Below are 13,785 nucleotides of genomic sequence, written 5' to 3' on the forward strand. Positions count from 1 at the left end.
GGGTGCCTGGGTGGCTCAGTGGGTTAAAGCCTCTGCCTTCGGCTTGGGCCATGATCCCAGCATCCTGTGATCGAGCTCTGAGTCAGGCTCTCTGCTCTGCGGGGAGTCTGCTTTCTCCTCTCTCTTTGCCCGCCTCTCTGCCTGCTTGTGATCTCTGTCTGTCAAATAAATAAATAAAATCTTTAAAAATAAATAAATAAAAAAAAATAAAAGCTAAGTTAGCTTAAAACAACAGAAATTTATTCTCTTATAGTTCTAGAGTCTAAAATTCTGAAATCAAGATGTGAGCAGAGCCACGCTCTCTCTGATGGTTCCAGGGAAGAACACTTCCTTCCCTTAACCAACTTCTGGTGGTTCTTAACAATCCTTGTCATTCCTTGGCTGGTGGCACCATGAGTTTTATCTTTATTTTCACATGGACTTCTTCCCTCTGTCACCTCTGTCTTCACATGGTATTCTCATCATTGTGTACCCGTTTCTGTCTTTTAGCACACTGGTAATTAGATTAGGGCCCACTCTAATCCAGGATGGCCATAACTGAGCTTAACTAATTATATCTGCAATGACTCTATTTCCAAATAAGGTCACATTATGAGGTTCCAAGTGGATGTGAAGTTTTGGGAGACACTACTCAATCTGGTACATGACGTAACTTCTGCTTCAGAAGTCAAGGTACGCATTGTTCAGTCTTGTCCTTGACAATAGTAGAATCATGCATATACCAGAAATTCTCAAAAAATTTCCTTGCAAAGGATGCAAGGAATTATAGTTTTATAATTCAGACTTTAGACACAAACTTTACATTTTCATACTTATATAATGAGCTTCAATCAGAGGATGGAGGGCAATTCTCAGGATCACCTTTTAGTTTTCCATTTATTTGATAGTATGAGCCTCCCAAGAACATACCTTTCTAACCAATAACTTTTTAAATGGGCAATTAAATGAATCCCATAGCCTCTGGTGATTTGGAATCAAGCCAGAGATCCTGTGGTAGTCTGGCAAAGGATTAACATTCCCAACATAATATTGAAAGCGGTGATGAGGAGGTTTCTCCTCCTCCTTCTCTTTTTCCTTCTCCCTCTTTTTGGAGGTTCTTCTAACTGACCTCTGGTCACAAAGTGCAAGATGGTGAAACAGATTTTAATTCAGTAGACATTCATAGCAAAGCAGTTTCTTTGTTTCAACCATAATGGTGTATATAATGTATGGTATTTGTAGTAACTATTAATGAAGTAAACACTGTTAAAGCTTATGTTGAAGTTACTGGAACATTAATGAAATATTTTACTATAATTTAATATCCAAATTTTAAACTAAATCAATAACTAAAATCTGATCATTGAAAGGATTCACCTATATACTGCTTGACCAATATGACCACTAATTGTTAGCTAACTTTCAAAATGATGTAGAAAAATGAATTTCTACTGGAATTTCAAATTATTGATATATTACCAATAATAAGATAAGAGGAAGACAACAATATAATTGAGGGAGAAAAGAAAATAAATATTAGAAAATGTTTATGTCAAATTCAGGAAATAATTAAATAATAATGGTAAGAAAATTCTGCTTAGAAAACAAAATTATTAATTTTTCAAAAAACTGTAAAATTTTTTAGATAGCAGAATTATTTAAAGTATTATGAAGTAGAAAAAATAGATAGTAGAATTGAAACTCGTTGTAATTAATAAAGATTGTGTCTTAGGTAGTGGCAACTTAAATTTGGTGTTAAAATTTTCCTTTGTAATAAATAGTTCAATCTATGTATAAAAGATATATGTATAGATATATTCCCATTTAATGGAAAGACTGTCAAAGTTTTAGAATAAATTTATTCCGTTATATGGTCTAAATCACCCTGTCAATATTATTTCTCACAATTTTTCTGTGCTCATTCTTAATCAAACTGACATACCAAATATGGCACTTTATAGTATATTACCTGCTATTATGTCTTTGTTTATATGCTTTTCCCTAGTTGTAATACTATATCTTTCCATTTCCCATTTTCTAATTTACTCTCCTACCTAATATTCTAGGTCCGTTTGAAAAACTGGCTTTTCCAGACTTGACAAATCATTTTCTAAGCACTGCACATTTTATAGGTTCCCATGTGCGGTAAGCTTTTGATGCAAATCCATTTTGTTCTCCTCGCTACAATTATCCAGGACCATATGTTAGGTGTTCAGGAAATCTATATAGAATGAGTTATTGAATAAATTTAAAGTGAAGTTATTGTACAAAAGGTAAATAGGCCAAGGAATTTTGATGCCTCTCCCTACTTGTTCTCACACAAGGAGTTAACTGAGGTGCACAAGCAGGGTTAAGGAAACTAGTGTGAATTTATATTTTTTCTTTAGTTAATCACACATAATGAAATTAAAATAATTTCCAAAAGCTAGATTGCAAAAAATGGGAAAATGTTAGGCAGGATATCATGAAAAGGAGAGTTGATGGAGAAAACAAACAAAAAAGAGCAAAGAGAACTTTAGAACTCTAAATACAGGAAAAATAATAAACAACTTAATATATGAAATAGTATGAGAGATCCAATAATATCTGATATTAGCTCCTAATGTCCAGTTTATTTATAGCCATTTTTACAAACCACGTGACTTATTCCCAAAAATGTAGTATGGCTAGCAAAAATATAAAATTATAAGAATACATCCTAAATCAGATGCAGGGATAAAAGAAAAATATATAATCTGCTGTAGTGATATTAAATGAAACTATTATTGGAGCTTTCTGAAAAAGAAATCAAACTATAAAAGGCTATAGCCTTCCTAACAGATAGATTTCAATTTAACGTTAAGTTTTCTAGAGGCCAAATAAAAAGAGAAATCTGATCAATTTCATAATTTACAACGTCCATGATAAAAGGAAACCAATTTACTCAGGAGAAGTGCAATTATTCTTGCTACTAAAACCTGCAAGAAATTTCTCCCAAGGGTCATCATAAAGAGGCAACTGTAAAATATAACGAAATATGCCTTAAACAATATCTTTGATAGACACCACTAAGAGTTTCATAGACCTGATTTTTTTATGGTACCCCGTACTATGGTTTAGCTCTACAATTCTGTGTGTGCTTTAATAGAGGCATAGATTTTTCAGTAACTGGAAAAACGGAAAGGCAAAAAATCTTTCAAAGATTCTTCCGAAACATCTTTGTCTTACTAGAGTCCTTTAGAGAATCTTGGTGGCCCCACATCTCAGAACACTCAATCGGTTAATTCACTAAATAGATATTGGACAACTATAATCTGCATAGTATTTGTATTAGGCACAGAGGAAACACAGGGGATAAAAATTTCCAGGAAATCAGCTATTCTGTGATATCAATCAAATGTAAATAAATAGAACAAATGACCTGAACAAAAGTAAAAGTTGACATTCTTTTGTGACAGCTGAAAGCACCTCAAACCTTGGATTCAGTTCCAAGGATATACTCAAAGGGTGGGTTAGGTCTCTTTTAGAAAATAGGTTTGGCTCTGCTCTGACATAGAGATTAACAGCCACCAGCTGAATCTTCTACTCAGGGTTAGCTTAGTAGCATAGTCATCATGCCTTTTGGGAAAGAATTCTAGTTTCATCTGTTTCAGGTTTTTTCCTACAATAGGCATGTATTGGGATTTCTACCACAACTGTGCCTTTAAAACTATGATCTGAGAAACCTTACCTCTGTCTTCCTTGGAACTGAGACCTGGTAGGAGGTGAAACAAAAGAGGCAGCCAGTCAGATCACTGTCTTCTCTAACCATATATCGGTCACCAAAACCTCTCTGCTAGCATGTAACAAGGTCTTTGACAAGTCATTTTAAAATTGTGCTTGAAAAATGCTGCACTGTTGTGTACTATTTCCAAAATTTTATTTTTCTCCTCAAAGATCACCAACACATCTATTCAATACATACGTACTGTTCACCTGCTATGTGCCAGGATCTAGGTACGCAAGGTTAATTGTCAAGGTGAATTTGTCTCAAGAAGCTTAAAGTTGGTGATAACACCCCTAAGGGCACTGAAGATTAGGCCACAGTTTGGTAACTGCTTTCTCAGAGATACTAAATACCATGCACAGTGCACGCATGGTGGATGGGGTAGCCGGATCCAACATGAGTGAACAGGCCTCAAGATTTCCACATATAACAAGTAGCTTTTGAATTGAATCTTGGAAAATGGCAGAAATTAGGAAAACAAAGTGCACAAAAGTCATTTTAGGGGCACCTGGGTGGCTCAGTTGTTAAGCATCTGCCTTCAGCTGGGGTCATGATCCCACAGTCCAGGAATCGAGCCCCACATTGGGCTCCCTGCTCAGCAGGAAACCTGCTTCTCCCTCTCTCACCAGCACTGCCCACCTCCCTGCTGCTTGTATTCCCTCTCTCCCTGTCTCGCTCTCTGTCAAATAAATAAATAAAATCTTAAAAAAAAAAAAAGTCATTTTAAGCAACAGATGAGTGAGGGGGGACATGTTAAACAGGATGGCAAACTGAAAAAGTATTGGTGACTAGAACACAAGAAAAGTTAAGAACTGTAGTCTTCAACTAAGGAAGAGGTCAGATCATAATGAATTAGTGTACTTAACCAAGAGATCTGAACCAAAAGACAAAAGGAGACCAAACCAAACCAAGCAAAAACTTTAGAGGAATGCCCTGAAATTTATGTTGTAGAACTATCATTCCAGCATGATTATAGAGGATATAGTAAACAGGCTAAGAATAGAGTCAGGCAGAGTAATTAGAAGGTTATGGCAGCAATCTGGAAGAAAATAAGTGGGAATCTAAATTAAGCCAGAGAAATTGTCATGAGAGGAGGGACATATGAGAGGTAATAAAAGGGTGGAACATATCTGCTTTTGGGACTTCTAAGGCCTATCGGTCCTGTTTTTTCCCTTCTAAATAAACAATGATGCATCTTATAGTGTTACTTACTCCCTATGTAATTTCGTTCCTACTTTCTGACTCATGTATATGTAGTCTAGCTTTAAAAAATTTGCAATGCTATTCTCTTCCCAGTCACCAAATCTTACAGAGCAGTCCACTTGAAACTTGAACATTTAATCACTTAGTACATTCTGCTTGCCTCATAAAGCTCAACATTATAATCCTCCAGTTATTACAAGATCTGTGCTGTCTCTGATACATTTACACTTCAATTACAATTACAATGCTTTCATTTTAACAGCTTCTAGTTTCTGAAGGATTAAGTCTCAAGGATTATGTTCTAATGAGAACAAAGGTTATTGACGACTTTTCTCATTTCTTTCTGAGATGCTTTCCCAGCTAAATCAAAGGGAAGCCAAATTTATGCCAAGATGTTTTCTCCCTGCAGGAAAACATAATGGAAGTTATGAGAAATCAAGAGTTTTTACTGCTTCCAGCTGAGGAGCTCCATAAACTCCTGGCCAGCGATGATGTAAATGTTCCTGATGAAGAAACTATCTTCCATGCATTAATGATGTGGGTCAAGTACGATATGCAGAGGCGATGCAATGACTTGAGTATGCTTCTTGCCTTTATAAGACTGCCACTGCTACCACCACAGGTAATTGCATGGGTTGCTGTGTTAACAGCTACTCTGTACTGAAAAATCCCATATTAAAAGTAACATCAACATGTAAATAAAACTAACAATAATTTAAAATAAAAATAATAATACCCATAAAGCATTTGGTAAAATAATAATGTTCAATTGATACATATTATGGTATACACACATGCACATGCACACAGACTTGAAAGTAGAAAGTCCCTAAGTGTTATGCCTCTCCATTACCATTTTCTTACAATTGTTTAATTCTTTATAAAAAAGTGACATCATAACCCATTTATTCTTCTTTTTCACGTTTTTGTTTTTTGTTCTAATCCAATACTCTTTTTAGGAAAATTTGGTGATGGAAAATGATGGGTGATGGGTTTGAAGCTCATCTCTGCCATATATTGACTCATGTTCATATGACTATGAGAATGCCACTTAATTTCTCTGATATCCAATTTCTTCATCTATAAAATAAAACTGTACTACCACACAAAAATTTTGTGAGGATGAGATGAGACAATACATGTTAAGTACTTAATCTCATTACAGTATCTAGAAGATTTTAAAAACATTACAATTAATTCCCTGCTTCCCTGTTTTGGAGATCAATGGATTTGTCATCTATCTATCATCTATCTATCTATCTATCTATCTGTCTATCATCATCATCTGTTTATCTATCTATCCATCCATTTCTACCTTTCTATCCTATGATGCAATAATAAGATCATTCTCTGATGAAAACACATCCTTGGGTTATATTTTAACACTCAATACATAGGATTTCTAACCTCAATAAACAGATAGGACATATTACTGAATCATACACAGTTATGAAGTTAAAGTGGTTAACAGTTGGAATTATGGAATCTTTAATAACTGGAGCTAAGGGGAATCCAGACACCAAGTGTACCAACCACCTCATTTTACTGATGAATTATGTAGGACTGGCGAACTGGTAAGAACAAGTTCATTCAGCTTGTAAGAATAAGAGTAACTATTTTTCTCTGATTCATTATGTCTTTAAGTTGTGATGTTGCAAAATTATCTATGCACAGCAATGTTAATCTGGGGTTTCTGCCTTCTAAGGCCATCTAGAAATAAGCCTGAAGGCTGTTCCTACCTCAGAAATGGTAGGTAAAATTGTGTATACATTTTGTCTGGGGTATGTGAAGGGCCTTTAGTATTCACCTGATCCTTCATTTGGCTCCATACTACCATCAACACTTTCACTAATCCATACATTACTAAGAATGTTAGATAGAGAATTAGGACATTGGGAAAGAATGACAGACAAGAACATGTTAATAAGTGAAGTGAGAATTATGGTCATATATTAAAATTAGAAAGTTAAAAAAAAACTACCAATATTGGGAAAACAAATGAAGTTTTATAAATAAAGGAATACTTCTGTTTCACTTGGCTGCTGAAATGAACAAAGCATTAAAAACAGAGGAGAAAAATTTATGGAAGTCCTGCCTAAGCAAATTATACAAGCTTATCTTAACACTAGGATCTTAAAAAGGAGGAGAAATGTATTTAGGTAACTAAACAAAGAATAAATTGTGAATCCAAGCCCTGGATTTTTCTGAATCTTCCATCCTAGGTTTTAATGCCAGGTATCCTTAGAGACTGGGGATTTTCTCCCAGGATAGAAACGGCCAATGAACACTATAAGCTAATAACAGGTAGAAAGCCATTAACCACTGATAGATGCTGTGGCAATTGGTACCTTAGACCACGGCCCACCCATTCCAACTGTTTGTTGAAACGTGGGGAGCTTTTGGGTTTTCCACAGAAAGTACTATGCCATCTGCAGAGAGTGAGAGTTTGACTTCTTCTTTGCCAAATTGAATGCCTTTTATTTCTTTTTGTTGTCTGATTGCTGAGGCTAGGACTTCACCCCACAATTTCTAGAACTCATGCAATAATTCAGCAATGTGGCAGTACACAAAATCAATGCACAGAAATCAGTTGCATTTCTGTACACTAACAATGTACTAACAACATGACTGAAGAAAGATAAATTAAGGAATCAATGCCATTCAGAATTGTACCAAAAACCATAAGACACCTAGGAATAAACCTAACCAAAGAGGTAACGGATCTGTACTCTAGAAACAACAGAACACTTATGAAAAATTGAAGAAGACACAAAGAGTTGGAAAAACATTCCATGTTCATGGATTGAAAGGATAAACATTGTTAAAATATGTATTCTGGGCATCTGGGTGGCTCAGTCATTGGGCATCTGCCTTCAGCTCAGGTCATGATCCCAGGGTCCTGGGATCAAGCCCTGAATTGGGCTCCCTGTTCAGCAAGAGGCCTGCTTCTACCTCTCCCACTCCCCCTGCTTGTGTTCCCTCTCTCACTGTGTCTCTGTCTGTCAAATAAATAAATAAATAATCTTTTAAAAAATAAAATAAATAAAATGTGTATAGTGCCTAAAGAAATCTACACATTCAATGCAATCCCTATCAAAATAACATCAACATTTTTCACAGAGCTGGAACAAGCAATCCTAAAATTTGTATGGAACCAGAAAAGATCCCAAACAGCCAGGGGAAGTCAAAATGCCTGACTTCAAGCTATATTACAAAGCTATGATCATCAAGACAGTATGGTACTAGCACAAAAACAGACACATAGACCAACGGAAAAGAACAGAGAGATCAGAAATGGACCCTCAACTCTATGATCAACTAAACTTTGACAAAGCAGGAAAGTCTATCCAATGGAAAAAAGATGATCTCTTCAATAAATGGTGCTGGGAAAATTGGACAGCCATATGCAGAAGACTGAAACTGAAGGGATTTGAGGGAAATTGGAAGGGGAGGTGAACTATGAGAGACTATGGACTCTGAAAAACAACCTGAGGGTTTTGAAGGGGTGGGGGGGTGGGAGGTTGGGGGAGCCAGGTGGTGGGTATTAAGGAGGGCACGTATTGCACAGAGCACTGGGTGTGGTGCATGAAAAAAAAAGAAAAAAAAAAAGAAGACTGAAACTGGACCATTCTCCTACACCATATATAAAGATAAATTCAAAATGGATGAAGGACCTCAGTGTGAGACAGGAATCCATCAAAATCCTAGAGGACAACACAGGCAGTAACCTCTTCAACCTTGGCCTCAGCAACTTCTTGCAGGACACATGTCTAAAGGCAAGGGAAACACAAGCAAAAATGAACTATTGTGACTTCATAAAGATAAAAATCTTCTCATGGAAAAGGAAACAGTCAATTAAACTAAGAGGCAACCTACAGAATGTGAGAAGATATTTGCAAATGACATAACAGATAAAGGGCTGGTATTCAAGATCTATAAAGGACTTATCAGACTCAACACCCAAAACCAGATAATCCAGTTAAGAAATGGGCAGAAGACTTGAACAGACACTTCTCCAAAAAATACATACAAATGGTCAACAGACAAACGAAAAACACTCCACATCACTAACCATCAGGGAAATACAAATCAAAACCACAATGAGATACCACCTTACACCAATTAGAATGGCTAAAATTGACAAGACAGGAAACCACAAATGATGGTGAGGACGTGGAGAAAGGGGAACCCTCTTACACTGTTGGTGGGAATGCAAGCTTGTATGGCTGCTCTTGAAAACAGTGTGGATGTTCCTCAAGAAGATAAAAATAGAGCTACCCTACAACCCAGTGACTGGACTACTAGGTATTTACTCCAAAGATACAGATGTAGTAAAAAGAAGGGACACATGCACCCCAATGTTCATAACAGCAATGTCAATGATAACCAAACTGTGGGAGGAGCTCAGATGTCCTTCAACAGATGAATGGATAAAGAAGAAATGGTCCATATATACAATGGAGTATTAGCCATCAGAAAGGATGACTATCTACCATTTATGTCAACATGGATGGAACTGGAGGGTATTATGCTAAGTGAAATAAGTCAGTCAGAGAAAGACAATTATCATATGGTTTCACTCATATGTGGAATGTGAGAAATAGCTCAAAGGCTCATAGGGGAAGGGAGGGAAAACTGAATGGGAAGAAATAAGCAAGGGAGATAAACCATGAGAGACTCTTGACTCTGGGAAACAAACTGAGGATTGTGGAAAGGGAGGTGGGTGGGGGAATGGGGTCATTGGGTGATGGGAATTAAGGAGGGCATGTGATGTGATGAACACTGGGTGTTATATGCAACTAATGAATCACTGAACACTGTACCAAAACCTAATGATGTATTATGTATTGGTTAATTGAATTTAAACAAAAAGAAACGTAGGGAGCTTGAAGCTAAACCAGTAGTCAAAAATCATCATGGGAAAAAAAATCATGAATGCTAGGAGACATAACTGAAGAGGCCAAGAATGTGACCAGGGCTCAATCTTTTCATGCTATGCCTTTCCTTCATACACTCTTCCCCCACTCTTCTGTCACCAAAAATGAGAGATGCTTTTACCTCTACATCCATCTATGCTATTCCATCACAACAGACATGTACATCCTATTGACTTGTTACAAATGGAGTTTTAATTCTTATGGGCTCAGCTGCTTCCTCTCACTTAATGAAACAATATTTATTAATTTTAGGAAAATAAGATATAATTTTTTGGTGTAACTAACTAGCAAAAGACTTTTTTGTTAATTTTTATTACAGCATCTAATAGTCATAAGTACAGCATATGTCTATTCTCTATTTCTTATTTCTCAACTTAGGGGCATTAAAAATATAACTTTGTACTTTCAAATTAGACATGCAGGAAGAAAGAGTAAAATACATTTTCTTTTCATAAAATATTCTGTATATAAGAGGGGCTATCACTTTCTTAACTAGTACTAATGAATTACATGTTATTATAAGGATTTTCCACATATTTCTATCCAGATTTTGAAGCTTCCAGTAAAAAAAAAAAAAAAAAAAAAAAATTTTGACAAAGTAAGAACAGGGCAATAGGAAATATTTTTTTATTTCTTTCTTTAGATACCAAACATAATATACTTTATTTCATTTAATTTCTATATTATCCTTATGTAGTAAATATTATTATTATCATTAGACAAATGAATAAATTGAGAATCGGCAAAGTAGCCATCTTCCTATTAGGTTGTAGAGCTCAGATTGCTCTCTTGATGTATCTGACATTAATGTGGTTCTTATTCCACTGAGGGGCAATGAGAGCAGTATCTATTTGTCCGGTTGGCTTCAGATTTAACTCCGTGTCCCACCGGAGCTAAAAAAGAGTTTAATCAAATCTAAGATTTTCCAGCTTTTTATGTGAACTTTCAAAGTGGCTAAGCATTCTTCCATTCCTTAAGGATCCGGAAACACTTTTTTCTTAATCCTGGAGCTATTATGTATAGGTTTGCCCCTAATATATATTGCTTGTGTGCATACACTCGCTCTCCCTCTCTCTCTCTTTACATATGTTTACATATATATATGCTTAATATTTAATAGTTATATAAAATGCAATATTATATTTTAAAGTACTAACAATATTTAAAAGGAGAAGAGTCTTCATTTTTCTAGTGAGGTAAGAATTTATTTTCAAAAGGAAAGAGTTGAAAGAGTACATAGGCTAATTTTTGAAGGACACTTGAGAGAAGAATTTGGCTTGTGTTTTTGTAAGCTAATTCCTGTAGAAGTAAATGATAGGTTTCGGGTAAGTGACAGAACAATATCTGGAAGACCTTTTGTGAGCTGCTTATAATGTTGTCAAGCAAAACATAACAAGTACTGACCAGAACAAGAGTAAAAATGATGAGATTTAGAGATGCTTAAAACAATAAATAAAAAACATAGAAAAAAAAATACTTCCAGGATAGAATTAAACTAAAGGACTGTAAGTAGTTTTATGGCTGTGAGCTTCTCGTTTCTATTTAGTAAATGCATAGAACAATTTCCAGAGCTTAAAAAAAGTAAAAAATAAACACAATGATGGAGATTTCATCAACAAAGAAAACATGTTAAAAGAGTAATGATTGTCAAAGAATAAATCTAGATTACAGTAACAGTCTTCTCTTATACTCATGGCCAGTTGACCAACTTGACTTAAGTGGATTTCAGTTTAATCATTTATTATAACCTGCATTCTCATATCTGTTTTTTTTTCATTACTAGACCCATCATGTGTATCTGTGTTTAGTTATTTCTTAAGTTCACAAGAAAAAAATCTATTCTGATACTCTTTATTATTTATTATTTATATATTTCATCTTTTATATATTATTTATATTAAATAAATTATATATTACATATTATATATAAGATATATTATATATAATATGTATATTATGCATACATATATTATATATAATGTGTATATTATATATAATATATAACAAATAGATTGTATATAATATATTATCATTTATATATTTATTTATATCATATATCATTATATATTGTTTATTATATCATATATTATTTATATAATGATGTATGTTATTATAATGTATACATCATGGGAATATGGTGCAGAAAAATATGAGGATATAAATTTTGGTAGACAGTATGGATTTCAGTTGAGACAAGTGGTAGACAAAATGAGCTTCAGAAAAGAATAAAAGAAGAGACATAAAATGACTCAGAAGTGAAATGTCTATTTTATCTTGTATTGAAATATAACAGCTAAAGCTGAAATAAATTCAGTTGGCTTTGCTGCAGAAAGGACCAGAGGAAAAGACAAAATGAAAGAAATATATAATTGAGTTATAGTCTAAGAAATAGTGAATGACTTCTATTATCTTTTTAAATAAGTGAGGAATAGGATTTTGCATAATAGTTTCTGTGTTTTTTTCTTGAATACCCAGAGGTTTAAAAATTTCAACAGAATTGGAAAAAAATATGGAAATTTCATTTTAGAGAGTGAGTGATTATATAAACACACACACACACACACACACACACACACATGGAAGTTAACCAATTTGATATACTCATTTTTCTCTATTTTCTCTTACAAAGATGCAACAAAAGAATATGTGGGTATGCAATAAACACGTCTTAACATTATGTAACTATCATTTCCACTGGTTTTAACTGGTTTCACAAGATGTATCCTTGTAATATGTACATAAATATTTATTTATTCTACACATATTTTGAAAGTACACATGACCATCTAACTTTTGGTGGGTTCTTTTCTAATGATTGGTTTGGAAAGTTGAAGCATGCTATTTAAAAAATCAAGGGAATGCAATTCTATATCTAGTCAAGCCAAAAGGTCTTTAGGAAAATTCAGTTTTATCATAAAGATTATTTAGAATATTAGAGATATACAAATAAACTTTGCTTCCTATCTTGAAATTGATATTGTCTCTTTTGAGATGACAAGGATAAAGATTTCTCAGATCTTGCAAACCAGAATGCCTACTGACTCTTAAAAGAAATATGTAGCAGTGTGTGTGTTTATGTGCATAAACATTTATTATCTGTAGCAAAATGTAAAAGGAAAAAAATTTGCAATTGAATAACAAATTATTGCCTAAGCTTAGAGGCATATAGTTTAATAATAAAAAAGAATAAAATAACAAGGAAACTCAATAGTGTAACTTAAGGGAACAAATACTATCTCTAGTTTATAAGCATAAATTCTTTTTATGCAAAGCTGTAATTTATCCCAAAAGATTCTTTTTTTTTTTTTTTAAGATTTTGTTTATTTATTTGACAGAGAGAGAGATCACAAGTAGGCAGAGACAGAGAGAGGAGGAAGCAGGCTCCCTTCCGAGCAGAAAGCCGAATGCGGGACTCGATCCCAGGACCCTGAGATCATGACCTGAGCTGAAGGCAGAGGCTTAACCCATTGAGCCACCCAGGCGCCCCAAAAGATTCTTTATGTAATAATAGCAACATGAGAAAGAAAAGGTTATCAACATTTTTTACTCCATTGGAAATGTGATAGTTGATCAGATACTGGTGACATAGACTCTGCTGTCCATAAAAACTATAGTCACAACTAAAAACACTAATGAAAAGCAACCAAAACGACAGAGAACAAATCAATATAAAAAGAGCGTTCATAAATCACACTGTAAAATCTACAGAGTAGATTATACTCCTGAGTAATTTATGTTTTGTTTGGTTTTACTTCTCCAAAGCAAGCATAGGTAAATCCTACAATTTTCCATGTTTGTCAGTACTAATTTCACTATTTAGTGTATTATATATCTTATTTTTACAAAAGAAAAAGAAAGGAAAAAAAAACTTTCAACTACTTACAAGTGAGTAAGGCAAATATTAATCAAACACATTAACAC

General features: G+C 34.3%; 1 protein-coding gene across 2 annotated transcripts in view; it reads left to right on the top strand.

The window, feature by feature from the left end:
* KLHL1 (kelch like family member 1) overlaps positions 1-13,785 on the top strand; it is a gene marked incomplete at both ends in the record, with an annotated part of 369,773 nt that overhangs the window by 210,590 nt on the left and 145,398 nt on the right. For both annotated transcript variants that reach the window (XM_080797852.1, XM_080797853.1), the window contains one exon: positions 5,337-5,549. In XM_080797852.1, coding sequence (XP_080653978.1) covers positions 5,337-5,549 — 213 coding nt within the window. The remainder of the gene's footprint in view (positions 1-5,336; positions 5,550-13,785) is intronic.

The sequence above is a fragment of the Martes martes genome (genome assembly GCF_963455335.1).
Source record: "Martes martes genome assembly, chromosome: 3".
NCBI lineage: Eukaryota > Metazoa > Chordata > Mammalia > Carnivora > Mustelidae > Martes > Martes martes.